Source organism: Nannizzia gypsea, genomic scaffold (genome assembly GCF_000150975.2).
Source record: "Nannizzia gypsea CBS 118893 supercont1.1 genomic scaffold, whole genome shotgun sequence".
NCBI lineage: Eukaryota > Fungi > Ascomycota > Eurotiomycetes > Onygenales > Arthrodermataceae > Nannizzia > Nannizzia gypsea.
In genome coordinates this window covers 775,524-793,630 of record NW_003345201.1, presented here as the reverse complement: position 1 = coordinate 793,630, position 18,107 = coordinate 775,524, and the positions used below count along the sequence as shown (strand labels likewise).

Here is an 18,107-nt window from a genome sequence, read left to right as displayed (position 1 = left end):
ATTGTTTGGACACCGCGGTTCCAGCCATCAACAGCCCTAGGAGCCACCCAAAAGCTGGGCCGTGAAAGAACCACCTTCGAGGCGCTCCCTTAGATCAAGCAAGGTATGAACAGGAGCTCTCCTATGTTGTGTGCTGTCTTATGCTCTCGTCTGCCCCGGAGGCATCAACATTTAAATATTGCTTGTTACTTTAAACCCTTTTGGGCCTTTCGTCATGTCTTCAAGGTGGCTTTGGTGCACGTGATTACTCGATGGCCCAGGGTCCCGTGACATTGTTTTTTCCACGACTGCTCAAAACATTGCTACTTAATTCTTACTTATAAACTGCAATGAGCAGATCACCTAGCATACAGTAAAGATTGAGTAGAACTAAATATACACAGCAGTTAGGCTAAGGTCACTGCAGAATGAGCGTCTTATCATAGTTGAAGTCGTAATCATCGCCCTCTAGCTCATAATGCAGCAAGCGGGCGACCTCGTTGCCGAGGCACCGTGGCAGAGTGGTTAATGCGTAAGATTTGAAATCTTATCCCTTAGGGGTCGCGCGTTCGAATCGCGTCGGTGTCGCTTTTTTTTTTTTATTGTATCACGTATCTCACGTGACCCATCTAAGTTTAATCTTTTTCTGGCTTCTTGATGAATAGATGTCTTTCTGCTTCCCCTGACAAAAGAAAGACATGGATATACAGAGTACCTCTAAGAATATTTGACAATTTTCTAGGCTGAATTAATGTACCGGAAGCCCTAAACCCGTCCTGATATCGAAAACCCCGTAATCCCTATCCTTGGCCATATCATGCTACTCCGTATTGAGAGAAGGCGAATTTCATATTTGCGTTTGTGATAGATAACATGCGAGTCTATACTAGTGACTTCTGGCATTCTAGTGGTGGCCATGGAGTTGTGGAGTTGTCATGCTAAAAGGGCGATGAAGACGGAGGTTGATCAATTATACGAGCAACGAAAGGCATAATACTCCGTACTCTGTACTTATTTTTCAATTTACCCAAAAGGGGTTGGTTGGGTTCTGAATATTGAATCGAGTCAGAAGTCGGTTTCCCCAACGACTACTCGACTTTGTAACTAGTCTTGCACCTTGAAACTCGTGCAAGTTTTAAAGCAATAGCTAAGCGTTAATTAACCTCTATTTGAATGTTTCTAGGTAAATGAATGGCATGATGACCACAGGTGGGAAATGGCGTAGGATAGAGATAAGATGCTACGCTAGCTCAGACCTGAGTCTATGTATAGCAAGCCGCCTCTCGCTCCACTAGAAAGGCACTGTGGCGGAGTGGTTAACGCGTTTGCCTCGAACGTTACGTTTTTCGTAACCATCTTTGTATGGAGATTAGCAAATTCCTTCGGGAGCGTGTGTTCGAATCACACCGGTGTCGATTTTCTTTTTGCTCTTTGAGCCTCCTTTTTTTATTTTCTAGTTGACATAATAAGCTTTGAGTGACTAAGCTAGGTACCGGCCCGATCTTTTGCCGTCGCGCGTCCGTGCAAGGCCCGAAAAAGGAAAGCTGGCCAGTTTTTTGGACGCTTTTTTCAACGTCGACGACATCTTCTTCACGGCATCATTACCTTTTCTTCCGTTGCTAGAAGCGTACATTCTTAGGACTGAGTCCTGGCCGCCATGGTTGGCATTTGCATTTGAATTCAGCGTTGTTTGTTTCAGGTTTTGGTTTCGTTTTTTGTTGTTTCTTCTTCACTGAACAGTATAGTATGCGGGATGGCGTCCCCCTTTGAACAAACAAAAGAACGCGATGCTGACCGGATGCTGCGCAGGTTGATTCATAAAAAATGTCGGACGACTCATCTATCAAGCCGTCTGCCGAGCCAGACGTTGCTGCCGCTCTCCCGGACTCACAGGAATGCTCCGCTCCAGCGGAACCCATACCATCTAAAGTCCCTGCCGATTCAGATCCATCTGATATCCTTCTACCATTCGAGTCCCAGGAGGTGCCACAGGCTACCGAGACATCCCTCGATCAGCCGTCGGGTGTTCCCGGACTCGGTGATGCTACCACCGACCTAGAAAACTCGGAATTCTTGACCCTCCTAGAGTCAAATCCCCCTCAAGCATCTGAGCAGGATGCACCGGAAGCTGCTCCTGTGACTGCTGATGATACTGAAGATGTTGTCGAGCCCACATTGTCACAAAACTCTCAACAAAATGTCCCGGAGGTCACACTGACGGTGGAAGATGCAACTTTAGCTGACAATAGCGACTCAACACAGACCGAGGAACAATCGGCAGCTCAACCGTCTGAGGAGCAGCCAAGTGTGCTTTCCAGGTCTAATACCGCCGACTTACTTTCACGAGATGATATTGTCTCAAGGACCAATTCGTTTCCTGTTGTTGATTCGACCAACGAACAGGCCCAGACCACGACAGCTGCACCTCCAGTTAACAGTTCCACCGAATCGCAGCACGATACAAATAGCTACATTTCCCATGGTCCTCTCGCAGAATCAACTGCTAATTTGGAGAACAACCATGTTACATCATCCTGGAATGACGATATCGATAACGAGGCTGAAGGTGAAGACTTTTTCGATCAGGTCAGCACCCAGACCAAGCCAATCTATATCCCACCTGAGTTTGCGGAGTCGAGGTTCGAGGAAGGACTGCCGCTGGTTGAAAACGGTGACCAGGACGATGAGGAACAAATTTCACGGCCTAAAAAACAAAATGCCCTTGACTCGGTTTTTGGCCAGGATATGGCTACGGATGAAGCGGGCTTTTTTAGCTCAAACTTGTCGGATAATGCACAGCCGTCAGATACACCACCAACACTTCACCGGAAACAGACTTCACAAGTGCTAGACTCACTAAGAATAGATGATGCATTTCGGGGAGACGAGTCTCCTATCGAGCCGCGCCAGTCCTCTGACGAGCAGCATCCTACCTCAGAAGTTATGGATGGACATCAGGCTTCCAACGCTGATGTAACCCCTGCTGAAACATTAGATGAAAACGAGCTTGCAGAGCGTTGGAAAGCAGCTCTTGATGATGATTTACTTGATGATGAGCTCCTTGATGACGACCTACTCGATAATGATAATGCAGCCCCGCAGGAAAATGAAACATCACCAGCTCCAGTCCCATCCCAACGCTATACGCCCGGCATTTCGACACAATTACCTCAAGCTCGTCCTGCACTAACCCCAATCAATCCGTACGCTCCCCACCAGCCATCATCTTCGTCAATGATGGAGGGCATAGCTCCTGCTCTCTATGGAGAACATGCGCAACCCATTAGCCCGGTCGCCGGGTCTGCGGAGAGTTTCTCAAACCAACCAAAGGCTGGATACAAATCTCCTTATGATCTGCCCGATGATTTACAGCCAAAGCGTCGAATCGCTCCACGGTCTGCGTCTAATATCAGCCAGCCATTTCAATCAACCCCAGATTCCCGGCCTTCTAGCTCATATAGCGCAGCACCGGCACCGACACCAACCAACCCTTATGCACCTCAGCCTCAGCCTCAGCCTCAAGCTCAGCGACCAGCGGCTCCTAATAACTTTTTCGAGGAGCTTCCAATAACTTCACGGTCAAGGCCATCGACAAGAGGAAGATATGCTCCTCCGCCTGCGGAAACTAGTCGGCAGGCGGGCCCCGCGCCTTCGCAGCATAATGAACCTCAGCCTCAGGGGCAGTATGGATTGCAGGCACCTCCAAGAATGGATCCTTACGCAAACGTCCCAGCTCCTGCTGGACCAGTTGCACCGAAGTCAGCAACACAATACTCTTCCAGGCCCACCGGGAAGCCTGCAGTATCTGGGCGTTACTCTCCAGCTCCTCTTTCGAGCAGTGCACCCAACCACACATACATGCCAAATCATCCGGGAGTTACACTACCTTTCCAGCCAAGAACTTCGAGCCCGCTGGCACAACATGATTCTAGCCACGTTAGGCCTCAGGTTTATCCAGAAACTCCCCGTGAAGGTTCTTTTGGTAACCAGGAGTCATCTCAGCATCTGTCTCCTCCAACTGCCCACAATGACTTTGGGCAACGGAATTATGCTCCAATCGCAAATGCTATATCGTCTCCACCGTCTAGCATGCCACCGCCTTCTGCTCCTGTACGAATGTCTCCGCCGCGCAGATCACAAACTCAGTCCCCTGGGAGGCGAGTTTACAGTCAGGGGCACCCATCTGTACTACAGGATAATTCCCAAAGGCCTGCATCTGCTCATGCTCCCAGTGGCCCTGCTCCGGCTTCTCACTTCCCCCTTGCCCGCGCTATGACGACCGATTCACATCCGGCACCTAGTATTGATTTCATTCCTCCAGCTGACAACCACAGCCTTGATCAGCTAGAACGTTGGAAAGGCGCTCCGATTATTAAGTTTGGCTTCGGCGGATCTTTAATTACTTCGTTTCCAAAGCGTGTTCCTCTATACTCAACCGGGCAGCCCGCACCCCGTATGAAACCCGTTCCAGGTGAAATCAAATTGCGCTCTTTCAACGAGGCCATTCCCGAGGCTGTGATGCCCTCTAAATTCCCTGGCCCACTAAAGTCTAAATCCAAAAAGAAAGAGGTTATTACTTGGTTATCAAGCATGATTTCTAGTTTCGAACATGAGGACCCGCAAGGTCTCGTCAGCCTCACTCAGGGAGAATACCAGACGAAGGTAGAAAAAATCATGCTCTGGAAGGTTCTTAAGACGCTCGTTGAGCACGACGGCGTCCTTCGAGGGGTTCCGGAGGCAGATAAGAGTCTCCGTAGCATTCTGTCACCAATCACCCAACAGGATGATCAAGGAGCAGCTACCTTGGGTTCAACCAATGCACTCTATGGCAAGGAAGAGCCAGGCAATGTTAGCCTAAACGCAATCCAGCATAACTTGCTCCTCGGTGAACGTGAAAAGGCTGTATGGGATGCTGTTGATCATCGACTATGGGGTCATGCCATGCTACTCTCTTCAACGTTAAATCCATCTGTTTGGAAGCAGGTTGTTCAGGAGTTCATTCGTCGTGAAGTACGATCCGTGGGTGAAAATACTCAATCCCTTGCTGCGCTTTATGAGGTATTGGCCGGTAACTTCGAGGAGAGTGCCGATGAACTAGTCCCTCTATCTGCACGAGCTGGTTTGCAGATGGTCAATACCCGTACCGGCCAGGGTCCCACTGGAAACGCGCTTGATGGGCTCAACAAATGGCAAGAGACCTTGAGTTTGATTTTGAGCAATCCTAGTGCCCAAGATGACCAGGCTATATTAGCACTGGGCAGGTTGCTTTCGTCTTATGGAAGAGTAGAGGCCGCCCATATTTGCTTCCTGGTTGCTAGATCTAGCACCAACCCCATATTTGGAAGCGTTCAGGACCCAAATGCTTATATCGCCCTCATTGGAGCTGACCACAAACGATATCCATTCACCTATATGACTGACTCCACTACATGTTTGCTCACTGAGGTATACGAATTCGCTACTTCTGTCTTGACAGCTACGCCATCACATGTCATACCTCACTTGCAGGCTTTCAAGCTTCAACATGCGAAGACTCTCGCTGAGACAGGCCACAGATCCGAGGCCCAGCAGTATTGCGAAGCAATTGGCGCTCTCCTGAAAACAGCAACCAAACTCTCGCCACACTATAACCAACGATTCTTCATTGAGTTGGAAGAGCTTTCAAATCGTCTCCGCCAATCACCCGGTGATTCAGCGTCGTCTTGGATGTCGAAACCCAGCATGGAGAAGGTTTCTGGCTCAATGTGGGCTAAATTCAATAGCTTCGTTGCTGGTGACGACTCTAGCCCTGATTCTACTGATCCGTCTAAGACTCATGAAGACCAGGGCCCATTTGCAAACATTGTTGGGACACCACCAATCGGTCATTCACCCGGAGGACCTGAATCGTTCGGTTCATATTTCCCTACACACCAACAGCAACCAGTCCCTATTCCTACCTCGAACTCTCGGTATGCGCCCAACAATCAATACGCGCAATTTTCATCTCCGGATCAGCTTCGTGGCCGTCGCTCTCTAGACTCACAGCGCTCTCCCTCGCAAGGCGCAGCTGCTCGGTCATACTCACAGAGGCGACATTCCCAAGACCCTTCTACGGGGTATGAGAGTAATTACACCCCACTCACAGCTGGCAATCCTTACACTCCGTCTGTGGCGGCTCCTCAAGCTACTTCACACTCCACGCCATTACCCGCCCACTCGCCCCTTGCCCCTGTTGAGGAAGCTAGCTCGTCTTTGGCTCCAAGCACGACCTCGGAGCAAGCTCCTGGGCTAGGCATGTCGGCTCCTGGACCCAGTTCATTCCAGCCAGCCTATCAACCCACTAATTCTACCTACTCTCTTCCCACGCAAGGTTCCCAGGGAGGATACGAACCTCCATCTGATGGCGGATACCAACCCCCATCTTATGAACCACCGTCTTACGAACCACCTGCCGATGAACCTGAGTCCCCAGATAGTGAAGAGGCTGAGGAGAGGAAGCTCAAACCAAAGAAGAGCTTTATGGACGATGATGGTGATGATCATTATATTGGCAAAGGAGCCGCCGCAGCCACAAATGGAGTAGAAACGGATAGGGGACGCAGAGATCGAGAAGCAGCCGAGCTTGTTAGGAAAGCTGCCGAAGAAGATGGTAAGTTTTAGTAATATTATATCATTATGCACAGCAACTAATTTGTGTTCTAGCCAAACGTCCACCGTCGGATGCAAAGAAGGGCTGGTTTACTGGCTGGTTTGGGAAGCGAGAGCCAAGCGCTTCTGGCGGCCCTATCCGAGCCAAGTTAGGAGAACAGAGCTCTTTTTACTTTGACGAGGACCTTAAGCGGTGGGTTAACAAGAAGGACCCGAACAGTGCCACGTCCTCCACCTCTGCCTTACCACCTCCACCAAAGGGCTCAGCTGCGGGCAGCCGGTCTGCCAGTGCTGAACAACGCCCGCCGACCTCAGCGTCTATCGCCAGCGCACCTGACGCAGTCCCCATTCCATTGGCTAGACAATTTTCAGCTCAGGGTGGTCCCAATTCACCATATGGCTCTGCCCCTCCATCGTCATCGCTGGGAGTTCCTCTTCCCGGAGGTACTCCACCTTTGACTCCATCTTCAAGACCTGGAACTGCCCTGAGCCATGCAAGTTCCATTGATGATTTACTTGCAGCACCATCCACCAAAAAGGGAGGTACCCTGAAGGGGCGTAAGAAAGGTCGATATGTTGATGTTATGGCAAATTCTTGAGATGCCTTTCGACTCTGCCTAAACAGTGACAAATTACCATATGAGCCTTCATCAGGCCGTTATACATACTTTCTTTCCACCAACCACTACCAACCACCACCGCAGCATTATTTTCTTTTGCTACTGACACTTGTCAGCCTCAATTTATATCCCTCGACCTGGAGTCAGTTTTGCTAATTGTTCTTTCTGCCTTTTGTTTTTTCCCCTTTGATCATTAATTTCTTTTCTCGACGCTGGCTTTGTCCTCAAAGATGGCTTTCTGACTTCCTCAAAATACCCGTTTTAATCCCACATATCCCCTGAGCAACTATAAAATTTTGATTGCGGCTACTTCCGTGTCTTTGCATGTATAATTTCTGGCTTTCCTTTTGGTTAACTGTACTTTATATCATTATTATTCGTAATATATCACTAATCCCTTCCGCTGAATAATCAACATTCTGGCAGAGTGTCCGTTTCTACCTAGCTGGTGTACGAGTTGATATAATATGTTAGGCAAGAGTCCTCTCCACCTATGCCTCCCGGGAGGTAAACATAGAGGATCAGTGCCGTCTCATGGATGAAACCTACAGAATCAGCATGGGAGAAAAGAAGGACAAACGAATATGAAGAAAAAATAGAGACGTAAAAGGGTAGTTGACAGATACTTACAGGCAACAACTTTGGGGCTCAATCTACCAACGCTCAATACCCGGCCCCAGTCTTTACCGTCAATTCTTACTTTTGCCCATCCTTCCTCACCGTCTGCACCCCGAGCTCTCATCCGCTCACTGGGAAGCTGGGCGATCTCATTTTGGGTCATATCCGCCGGGTCAAGGGGAGGGTTCACCAAGTCCGTCCATACACTTGAAATGCGAAGAGCATCAGTAGCAATGGCCAATTTCAGTGAACCGTGCATGTTGGCACTAAGTTCCAACTTAGGCCCGCTGCTATAACTCCCGCCCGCTAGAGCAGGTCCATTGCCGTTGCCACCGCCAGCACCGACATTCCCTGCTTTGCTGGATGCGGCATCAGTGGCAAGCTTTGTGAAACGTTCAGATATGCTTTTGAGCTGGATGAGACTGGGAAGAATGATGTGTACATCCGGGTCACGGCAACGTGGTTCGTGCAGGCCTTCGACCGTGGAGGGGTGAAGAACGCGGATGGGTATTTCCTGTGTGACAATCGTTTCACGTTCCCGGGGACCGTCTTGCAGCAGCTCTGCGGCGGGTATTCCGGTCAAGGCGCCGCCGTTTTCAAGGGACTGAGAGTCTGCCGGGCGGGAGCCGCTGCCCCTTACGGCCTCATCTGCGGTAGACGCACCCTTCCCTGATGTCCAGGACGAGGTGACCACAGTCAGGGCGAGTTGAGGCTGGTTCCCCTTCTTGGTCAATCGTAGTTGTGCAGAGGTAGCGCCGGTGGCTGACTTTAGCGCACGATGCAAGGCACCTATTGGAACCTCCAGGTTTATGACCTTTGCAACCGAAGAAAACGAATATGAGTCGAAAACAGTGTGCTACTCCGTCTCTTAGCCCATGGCCAACTTCAACCAGATCAACTTACCATGGCCCTCTTCATGGCCCATGTCCAGATATATATATATACGGAGCATATCTATATATCTGTATATACATACAATTGGGAGCTGGGCCCAGACCTGCGTCCCCTGGTCTGGGACTACGGAGAATCGAACGACCTCATCCTCCAGCCTCACCCAGCAGATCTTGCCAAGTGACGAGAGGGAGGCCGTGAATTCTAGCAGCAAGGATTAGTCAAATAGTCTGCAAAGCTGACGCGTAGGAAAACAGGTAACTTATGGGTCAGATTTTGCTGCTACTGACTGGAGAACGTCGCTACGTTCGTGAGCTGGCTTTTGAAACGCATCTTGTCCGCTTCATCGTCCGGCGTGAGCGGTAGCAAGAGACATGCAGAGGCCGCCCTTCTCTTCTGCTTTCCGTCTCTCTCTCTCTCTCGTCCCTTCGTACAGAGTAAATCGCCTCTGGTAACTATCTGATTCCTCCCCCTGCTGTGCCGCCCGCCGCGGGTGTGAAACAAGGAGTATCAAACTGGTCCGCCTAGCTCCAGGACAAAGCCGGTTACAAAAAGCACCAGATGCTTGTCTCAGGCTGTATCTCGCTCGCTCTTTTCAAGGAAGACGACGACGACGGAGCCGTAGATCAGGTCGTAAAGGCGTATAAATATCTGCCAACTAGCCTGCTCGTAGCTGAAGCTGTGGCTTGATGTTGTTTTTTCCTTTTTCGGGTTTGCAGCCACAGGAAAATAAAATAGGAAAAAAAGATCCATCTCAACCTCAGCTTTTCTTCCTTCTCCACGACGGCCAAACAAACACCCAAACCACGACCAAAGAAGAGGCGGAAGAAGCAAAAAACAAAGCAGCCTGCGAATGACCGTCTTTATGGCTTAGGCTGCTGGGGTGCTCTATTGTGACAGCGCATTCGCTTTCTGCAGGCTTCTTCCAGCGAAAGACAGAAAGGTGGCCGGCGAAGAGAGGCAATGCTTGACGGACCTCCAACACCTCCAACTGCGATGGCAGATATCCAGCACCTGTTTCTCCTCGCTGTCTGAAATCTCAATCTGAAACGGACGATTTCACCTGGTATGACTATATACTGTCGCTCTTTGCTCGTTACCGGCGCGGATTACTCGTTCTCATAAGCCATGTCGACATCTCTAGGCGCCGTTTAAGCAGATCAAGGGAGAGAGAGAGAAAAAGAAAGAGAGCGCCTACGACCACCAAGAGCCATAGATAGCACCTGGGGGCTCCCGGCGATGCTCCTGGACCAATATCAGACATGGCGAAATCCCCGTTCAAGTCTCTGGACCCGGCTGTCCGTCTCCCTCCGCGTCATTCGCGATCTCCGCGCTCGTCTTCACGCTCCCCGGAACGGCGAGCCCACTTCCTCTCTCACCAGCTCGATCCTCTACTCTCCGACCTTTCTCCAGAGACGACGCTGCAAGTCCTCTCCGCAACCGACGTTATCCCGATAAACAAAAATACTCCGCATAGCCTTTTGGCCAAAAGCATATCTGATGTCTCAACCGTGGATCGTGCCTTCGGCATAAGGGCCGCCGTAGCCGCCCAGAAACTCAATGAATGGCATACTGAAGTACTCTCCTGGCTCTGGCCGGATGCTGCTCACAATCCAGATACAAGGAACGGTTTTCTTCCGCCGAAAGAGCTCGTGGAGAGCTCCGGAAAGGACTCTGACCAGGCTAAAGCTGGGGAGTCTGAGCGAGAAATCCACTTTGGAAGCTTGCCCGCGAGCATCTTGAAATTATATCAGAACCGGATCAAGGAAATAAAAGATGGCATGGAAGCTCTGGACGTGGAAGAACTGAAGGAGCATGTTCTCACAGCTCATATTCCTTCACGGTCCCGTCCGCTTTCTTCTGCCAGCAACATATCCACAAGCTCAAGTCTAGCTAGCTATTTGAAGATGAGCGACTTTACCGCGGTCATAACTGCTACTATTCTACGAGCTCTACCTGTGCTATCCAGATTAAACAATCTGCTTAGCAACTGGCATGCTCGACTGCTTGTTCTTAATCATGTTCCAGGGTTACTATTGGGCCTTCAGGAGACCAAACGGGCCATTGATAATGCGCTTAACCGCCTGCAAAATGGCCTGCTCCCTAAACTTGATGATCCCTCGTTCTCCAGAGAATCATTCAGATCTAGCTGGAGAGAGCTACGGGCCATGGTCTCATCTCTCGGCCGCCGGATAGATAGCATGCTCGATATCCTTGAAGGGAGGGAGGATTCCCTACCAGATAGCTGGATCGACGACATGGAAGCTATCGAATCAAGGTTTGCTACCTGGGCATTTGAGGCAGAAAGAAGAGCAGTTCAGAATGAGCTGAGATGTCTATATCAACGCGAACTTGACGAGTACTTGGCACAAAAGGCTTCAAAGGAATCGGCACGAGATGCCTCGCACGCCCAACAACAAAAGAGCCCTCCTTACCATGATGTAACTGAGGCAACGGTCGAACACCATACCGCCTCCCCTAGCACAACGTCCAGTCTTCAATTCACGCCTTTGACACCGCAGCCATTGCTACCTGCTATCAAGGAAAACCAAACAGCTGAATCACGGACATCCACGCCTTTTACTACCCCCTCGTCAGAAGGATATACCCCCGACAATACGCCCTCTAGGTCGCAAGATCCCATTAAAAGGCTTGGAAATACTCCTAGTTCGACTCCAAGGGATGTCCGAGCTGCTGCTATTACCAAAAATCTTCAAGACTATGACATCCCCAATTTTGAATCTCCAAGTGGCCCCCACCCGTCAGTATATGATGGTACTCGTAGCGAAGACCCCATGGCTAGACCTGTCTCCCGTCTTGATTTCAACGATATTGATAGTCCATGTTCGGACAGTCGCAGTGACGTGTCGCCCGATAATTCTCCAGCTCCCCTCACGCCCTTGGCCAATATGCGTAAAAGGTCTAGTAAACGCGAGAGCAACGTTCCATCCAGACTCCAGTTAATTCCGTCCGGCTCAGACGCAACCATTAAACAGAATGATGTGGCTGACCCGGCTGGCTCCCCTGATGCTTCTACTTTCATCCCTGACAAGGAGAGTTTAGATCTCAACACTGTCCCACCCCTAAGATCTCCGACAACTCCGGCCCAGATATCATCGTCTCCTGGCCTCAGCTCCAGTGGTTCGGTAATACACCATACCCCAGAAGCAGCAAAGAACTCCGCATCTCGCTTTACCAGCAGCGCGTCTTCCTCTCCTGACATTCAGACACCACCTTCTCTCCGATCATTTGGCAGAACTATGAGCTTACCGCTGGCTCGTTATATCAATGACGAGTCTGCTGTCTTGTATGGGCAGGATGGGGTCTATCACCCGAACTCCCGGTCCCAGATAGGTACAAGATCCATCGAGTCAGTTGATATGTCACCAAAGGGACAGGTACGTTGGAGAGCTTCCATTTAACAAAACTATAAGTTACTAACTTTTTTGCAGCTTGGAGATTCTGTCTTTGATCGACGAAATAGCTTGACTCCAGGTACTTCAACAAGGTCTGAATTGCGGAGATCTGTTTCATCCGCCAGCATTTCTTCCTCCCCTCGTTTACAGGAACAACTTAGCCTTCGCCGGCTATCAAATTTTTCGAGACTATCAAATTTGCGCCGCAGTGCAAGTTCTGAACCATTATATCTTGAGAAGTCATCACTCTCTACAGGCTCTCCTGATACAAACATTTCATCCACTCCCCTCAAACCTCTCAATCTTCCTTCCAGGTTGAGTCCATTCGTTCGCTCCTCGTCTCCAGAAGCAGAGAACACATTCCCTGATGCCGAATCTTTAGAATTGATACCTCCTCCGCTCAAACCAAGAACCCACTCCGGGACCAAAACCCCTGTAAAAATTCCACTTGATGAATTCGACGATAGGGTACATTCCATATTGGACACCATTCCCAAAATCCGTATGAAGTCTACCGTTGGCGATGACTCCAACGAACGCCCTGGGCCGGATAATCTGCGCGTGCCCACAAACTCAGGCCGTACTCATCCTCCTTCTCCAACGCTTTCTCGCTCTAGCACACCTACCCCTTCACTTACTCTTACACCAGCACCTCGCCCTAGACGTCGCAATAACCCTGGCCCAGATGAAGTACGGCTATATCATCTTCATAGAGGCGGCAAAGCAGCTCCGGTCAAACTGTTTGTACGAATAGTTGGCGAGACTGGAGAGAGGGTAATGGTACGTGTTGGCGGTGGCTGGGCAGATCTAGGTGAGTATCTTCGCGAGTACGCCATGCATCACGGAAGACGAGGCATAATCGACGGGCGATTCGAAGTACAGGGAATTCCTGTTGTTAGCCAACATCCCCGCGCACCAACTCCTACTCCTACCAACGGTCGAACCACACCCATACCTCCATCACGACCTGGATCTGCTATGGATACTCGCCCCGGTTCCTCGCTAGCAATCCGCAGAGCAAGACGTGCAACCGGCTCCGGTGCAGATCTGTTACCAAACCTCACCGCTGCCAACATCCAGAGACTATCTGAGGAGGGTGTTAGTCCGGGAAACTCTTCCGTTCTATCCTCGCAACGTCGCCCATCACTATCTTCCGCAACTTCTATGAGCACCTCGGTTGTCGGAGATCACTCATTCAGCGCCACTCCATCCCGTCGTTCTTTTTCCACAATCACCGGTGCCGCCCATTCGACACCACTTGGTTTAGCAGGCCCCAAACCTCGATCTAAACAACATACCATTAGCCCGGAGAGCGAAGCCTGGGTCGAAGATGTCATGGGCCAGGCACGAAGAAGCTCATCTACTCTTAGAGCTCAGCGATCAATGACCGCTATCCGTAGCAGCTCTAGCGTCCTTCGACGCATGCCCAGTGCAACTCTTAACGAGCAAAGCCCGACAAGCAACATTGCAATGAACAAAGTCCGGGGCGAGAACAAGCTCCGAAGCGCAAGTGATATAGGAGGGGTATCACTAAATAAACGAGTCTTTTTACGTCGAGTAGGGAAAGAAAAGGAATAATTCAACATGATCGTTGACCTTTTCCCCTTCCTGTCAATCGCTTCAAATATCCGCTCTTTATCACCATCGATTTTCATTCCATTTTGATTCTTATTTCCATTTCCATCTTGGGCCGCATGTTGTGAGTAAGTAAGTAAGTGACTGGACTTTTTTTGGACCGGCGTTATTCAAGATATCCATTTCCATCTTCCGTCTCGATTTCCTTTTCTTACATCTAACGCTATGACTACTCTCTTTTAATCTCTAGCACCACGTTCTTTTACCTTGGTCTTTTCTTTTTCCTTTCCTTTTTTCCTCTTTTCTTTGCTGTCCTTTTTTTTCGTCGTTGTTTTGGTTATCCTCGGTCTTATGTTATTTCAACATCTCTCTGCTTTGGCGATTCGTTTCTGTAAGTATTGATCCAATGCCTCTAGCATTGCAATATTCTTCTTAACATATACCCCTACTATCTCAAGTCAACTAGTCCTTCTAATCGGAATTATGATCCATCATATTGTCTGAGTGTCTACTACGAACGTAATATACGTAAGTGCATGTTCCGTGTCCACGGTGATAACTGAGTATTAAATTTCACGGCAATCCAAAGGCCCCGAACGCCTATAACGGAATTATTATCCACAGAATAACGTATGCGATGCAGTAAATGTTAAGATGTCCCAAGTCCTTATCATCTCACCTAAAACTCCTAGATACCCGTAATATACTAAGTATTAAGTGCAATATACCATTGAGATGATACAATAAGGAAACTCGTAAAAACGCCCATCCAGAGGTGTAATGCCGAGAGTGGCTTCCATACAAACGCTTAGCAACAATTATTTTGCCCCAGGACGACTATGTTGCCGAACCTCTTTGGCATCCATGACTTCCACCTCCCGGCTTAGGAGTTTACGAAGAAGAGGGGTTATTATTTGAGAAGAAGTAGCCTCAGAGTCAGCATTGGAATCAGGCTTGTTGGAGGGTCTTGTTCCTCTACTAGCTGACGGGCTAGCTCCGGTTGCTTTTGCAGCACTATCTGCAGGGGGTGAGGCAGTGGTATTGGCCTGAGATGTAGGACGTGTTGTTCGCTGGCGAACAGGTGCTTGAGGGAAGTTATACTTCTTGTCAATAGCTTCAACCTTCTTCTCGAAACGGTGGAATAGGGCCTCGGCTCTACTCAGTGTTGGTATCAAGTCGATTGTATTTGAAAGTTCGTTAACTATTGATGGTTTAGCTAAAAGTTTTGTAATAACGTGAGTAAGGAAAGCACATACCATATTTCAAGACTTCATCGAAGTGATGAAGGTGTGCCATGATGACATCACGGTGCTTCTCTAGTATAGCCAAAGCGACGAAGATGTGGAAACTGCTAGACAAATGATCTGTCCATAGCGATTCCCAGAGTCTGAGGCAATCGACCCATTCAAATTCCCTCTTGAACCATACTAGAAGCATGCGGAAGAAAAAGAAGAAGTTGGTGCTCTCAGCCTTCTGGAGGTGTAGGTAAAGCTTTGGATCCATGAGCTGAAGGAGTTGGTCAAGTGTCAATAGCTGTTGGCGCATCCCAGATTGATCTCGGAGGAAGTTTCGCTCCTGATATATATAAGCTGGCTGTATAATAACGTAGTATTTAGGTAGATGCTTACCATTCGGTTCATGAACCCGACAAACCCCCAGAATGCGATCGCATCGTCCTGCATCACTGCATAGATTGGGCTAAGAAGGTCGCTCATACCTTGCACATATCCGAGTTCTGTGTTATACTCATTGTATGTGAGCAACATATCTTTCATCTGTTCAAGATGCACATTTGTTCCCGTTTCAGCAAACGGTGAATCCGGGTCCGGATGAGGCGTGTCCTCTCCCGCAAAGAGGGGGATATGGCGATCTGTCCGGTGAACATCCTTTTCTGAATTTAAAACACCAAGGGATGGCGTATAGTTAGCCATCTGAAATCTTGACGAATAACTTGGACTTGGTGCACCATAAAGTCAGTGGAGGTAGCCTACCTATTCTGTTTTTCTGTTCCCTAAACCATTCCTGCTCTTTGGGTGTGGAAGCTCCGTCAATCATACGCTCCCACCAAGCACCTTTCAAGCGGATGTATTCATCTCGTCGTGAGTTCATGACTGCTTTTCGTTCATCTTCGCTGCTATCCCAGGCATAGAAACCTAAAAGGAACAGCCATGCCTCCTTTCGAACGCCATCATTCGGTTCAAGACCACCGTGGAAAATCCGCTCTTTAGCTTCGCCAGCAGTGATTTGGAGTTTCCCAGTTGTCTTATGGAACCACCCATTCCACTCTTCCAAGGTGACTACTTTCCGCTTGTCACTAATACTCATCTGGGCGGCTTCCATGTCTAGAATTTCGAATTCTCCGACAGAGCTATTCTCCATAGCCAAGACATCGTTTGCTGTCCATATTCGTTGATTGCGCTCACGTTCGCTCTGTTCTGCAATACCCATCGCCCAACGAGCAAGGTATAGTCTGGCACTATCAAACTCGTCTTGTAACGTTTGGACTTCTGGGTTTCTCATTAGGCGTCTTACTTGCGGAGGTACTCGAGGGTTTTCTGCGATATCTTGAGCTGTTCTGCGGGTGAAAGTCGTGATTTTGCTAAACTGCTCAAGAACCATCCACCTTGTTTCCTTGAGGGCCTTTGTGAATGGGTCCATTGTTGCATCTTTGGGAGGCTTGCTAGAACCAGGCTGGCCGCTAGATTTTTCTACCTTGTCTTTAGCCTTTCCAAAAGCTGTTTTGTCTTCCTCAGTCGGGTTGATAAGGTAGGCACTTGGGTCCTCCCCAGAGCGGTGAACATCAGCGTATCTCCGTAGCCATCGAAGCACTTCGTCACCACCCCAGAACATACTTCCATCATCGGCAAAGGGGTCAAAGTTCTCCTTTGTCCGTTTCTTCTTTTGCAGTATGGTGGACTCGCACTCACTATCATGAAAGAATAGCGCCGGAAAGCTATCTCCCGCTTTTGTGTTGATCACCACGCTACCAAACCACCATCCTAGGCTGGGAGGCCGAACCAAAAGCGAGTATATCCGTGACAGTGGAATTGCAAATGCATAAGATCCGATAGGGCCAGCACTACTAATGGTAGTGGGTAGTGGAGGGACCAGATAGGATGTCCGTGGGGGCGAGTTGCCCTCCGATAGATCTACTTTAACATAGACATTGCGCTCATCCCCGAGAGATGCCTCAGGAACCCACGACAGTAAGAGTGACGACGGATCAACAGCTTTATCTGAAGATAGAGAGGGGGATGAAGTACTCTCGTGTGGTGCAGACGGAGCAGGCTTTTGCTGAACCAAGGCAATAAAGCCGGGTATATTATCCTTTGAAGATGCAGTGGGATGGACATAGACCTGTGACAATCGATTAGTTAGCTTACTCCTCTTGATGCATTTGATTTCACTCCACGTCCGTTACCTACCTTACTCTTAGAATAGAGTAGTCTCACGCCTTTCCCGGAGCTAGTATGGGTGACAGTATTATAATCCCCTTCCTCATCGTCGCTCACATCGTAGAATGAGGCTGACGGAGACGGCGGCGACGCAGGCGGGGTGGTGTTTGCAGCCATCGTTGCTGCAACGGCTAACCGGATGAGCTTGGAAACACTTAACCAGCAATCATTCTTAACGACTTGGAGACGCAGAGCTGGGTATTTATTTATCCTATGGTCCGCAGTAGCAAATAGGCAGAAGCAATAACCAAAACTTGCCGTTTGGCGCAGCTGAAAGCGAAAGACGATGAAATACGTAACTAAGTGACGAAAGAAGAAAACATGTGACGTCGTTCTTGCCTACTTAAGCAAGCTAACCAGTGGTCCAAGCTTCACTTTGAGCATGTCACGTGAAAAGTTTAAATATTACATCAGCTGTGTTGCACTGTTTGCATATAAACTTCACGGTTCTGCTCGTTTGAAAAGACACGGACAGATATCAAATTACAACTCGCTCGAGCATACAAATGCCCGGGATACAATACAGAGCTCGCATGTGTATCTACGGATTATACAGTCTCCTCTTGGCTATTTGCAACTTTTTCATATCTCTCAGTCAGCCGCTGGAGCATAAATGGCCCTCTCTCGGAACATTCCACCTGGCATGAGCAAACGTCCTACAATAAGTTCTTTCGGTGATACCCGGGAACTTGCATGTTCTTGATGGATTGTCCCCAAGGGAAATTCTCTCATTATTCTGCGTTTGATGACGGATCATGCTGTTAAAGCCTGTTCGAACAGCTCCGCAAAAGCCCAGGTGGCTGAGCATCCTGATCCTGTAATGTCTCTCTATCAGTACGCGGAGGTATATCCCCATATCAGTTTTGGTGCTTGAATTCGGCCTATTTGTGCTTGGTTCCAGCCATATCATTCATTCCAGTCAA

At 49.1% G+C, this 18,107-nt stretch overlaps 4 protein-coding genes and 2 non-coding genes across 6 annotated transcripts; 4 read left to right on the top strand and 2 right to left on the bottom strand.

Annotated features, from left to right (window-relative positions):
* Nucleotides 1-486: 486 nt before the first annotated feature.
* On the top strand, nt 487-567 carry MGYG_10505. The gene has a single exon. It is a non-coding gene; the product is annotated as a tRNA-Ser (tRNA).
* A 710-nt stretch (nt 568-1,277) lies between these two features.
* Nucleotides 1,278-1,394, top strand: MGYG_10504. The gene has a single exon. It is a non-coding gene; the product is annotated as a tRNA-Ser (tRNA).
* A 409-nt stretch (nt 1,395-1,803) lies between these two features.
* MGYG_00286 (COPII coat assembly protein SEC16) lies at nt 1,804-7,208 on the top strand (the record flags this gene model as incomplete). Its single annotated transcript, XM_003176148.1, has 2 exons — nt 1,804-6,610; nt 6,664-7,208. The coding sequence occupies 2 exons, from the start codon at nt 1,804-1,806 to the stop codon at nt 7,206-7,208; spliced, it is 5,352 nt and encodes a 1,783-aa protein (XP_003176196.1).
* A 462-nt stretch (nt 7,209-7,670) lies between these two features.
* On the bottom strand, nt 7,671-9,071 carry MGYG_00285 (checkpoint protein hus1; the record flags this gene model as incomplete). Its single annotated transcript, XM_003176147.1, has 4 exons — nt 7,671-7,774; nt 7,860-8,703; nt 8,824-8,942; nt 9,029-9,071. 4 exons carry the CDS (start codon nt 9,069-9,071, stop codon nt 7,671-7,673), a joined length of 1,110 nt encoding a protein of 369 aa, XP_003176195.1.
* Nucleotides 9,072-10,000: 929 nt separating this feature from the next.
* On the top strand, nt 10,001-13,732 carry MGYG_00284 (GAS2 domain-containing protein; the record flags this gene model as incomplete). The annotated part of the gene is made up of 2 exons (XM_003176146.1): nt 10,001-12,136; nt 12,191-13,732. The coding sequence occupies 2 exons, from the start codon at nt 10,001-10,003 to the stop codon at nt 13,730-13,732; spliced, it is 3,678 nt and encodes a 1,225-aa protein (XP_003176194.1).
* An 815-nt stretch (nt 13,733-14,547) lies between these two features.
* On the bottom strand, nt 14,548-17,301 carry MGYG_00283 (GTPase-activating protein GYP7; the record flags this gene model as incomplete). Its single annotated transcript, XM_003176145.1, has 5 exons — nt 14,548-14,930; nt 14,986-15,304; nt 15,358-15,620; nt 15,721-17,086; nt 17,155-17,301. 5 exons carry the CDS (start codon nt 17,299-17,301, stop codon nt 14,548-14,550), a joined length of 2,478 nt encoding a protein of 825 aa, XP_003176193.1.
* Nucleotides 17,302-18,107: the final 806 nt, after the last annotated feature.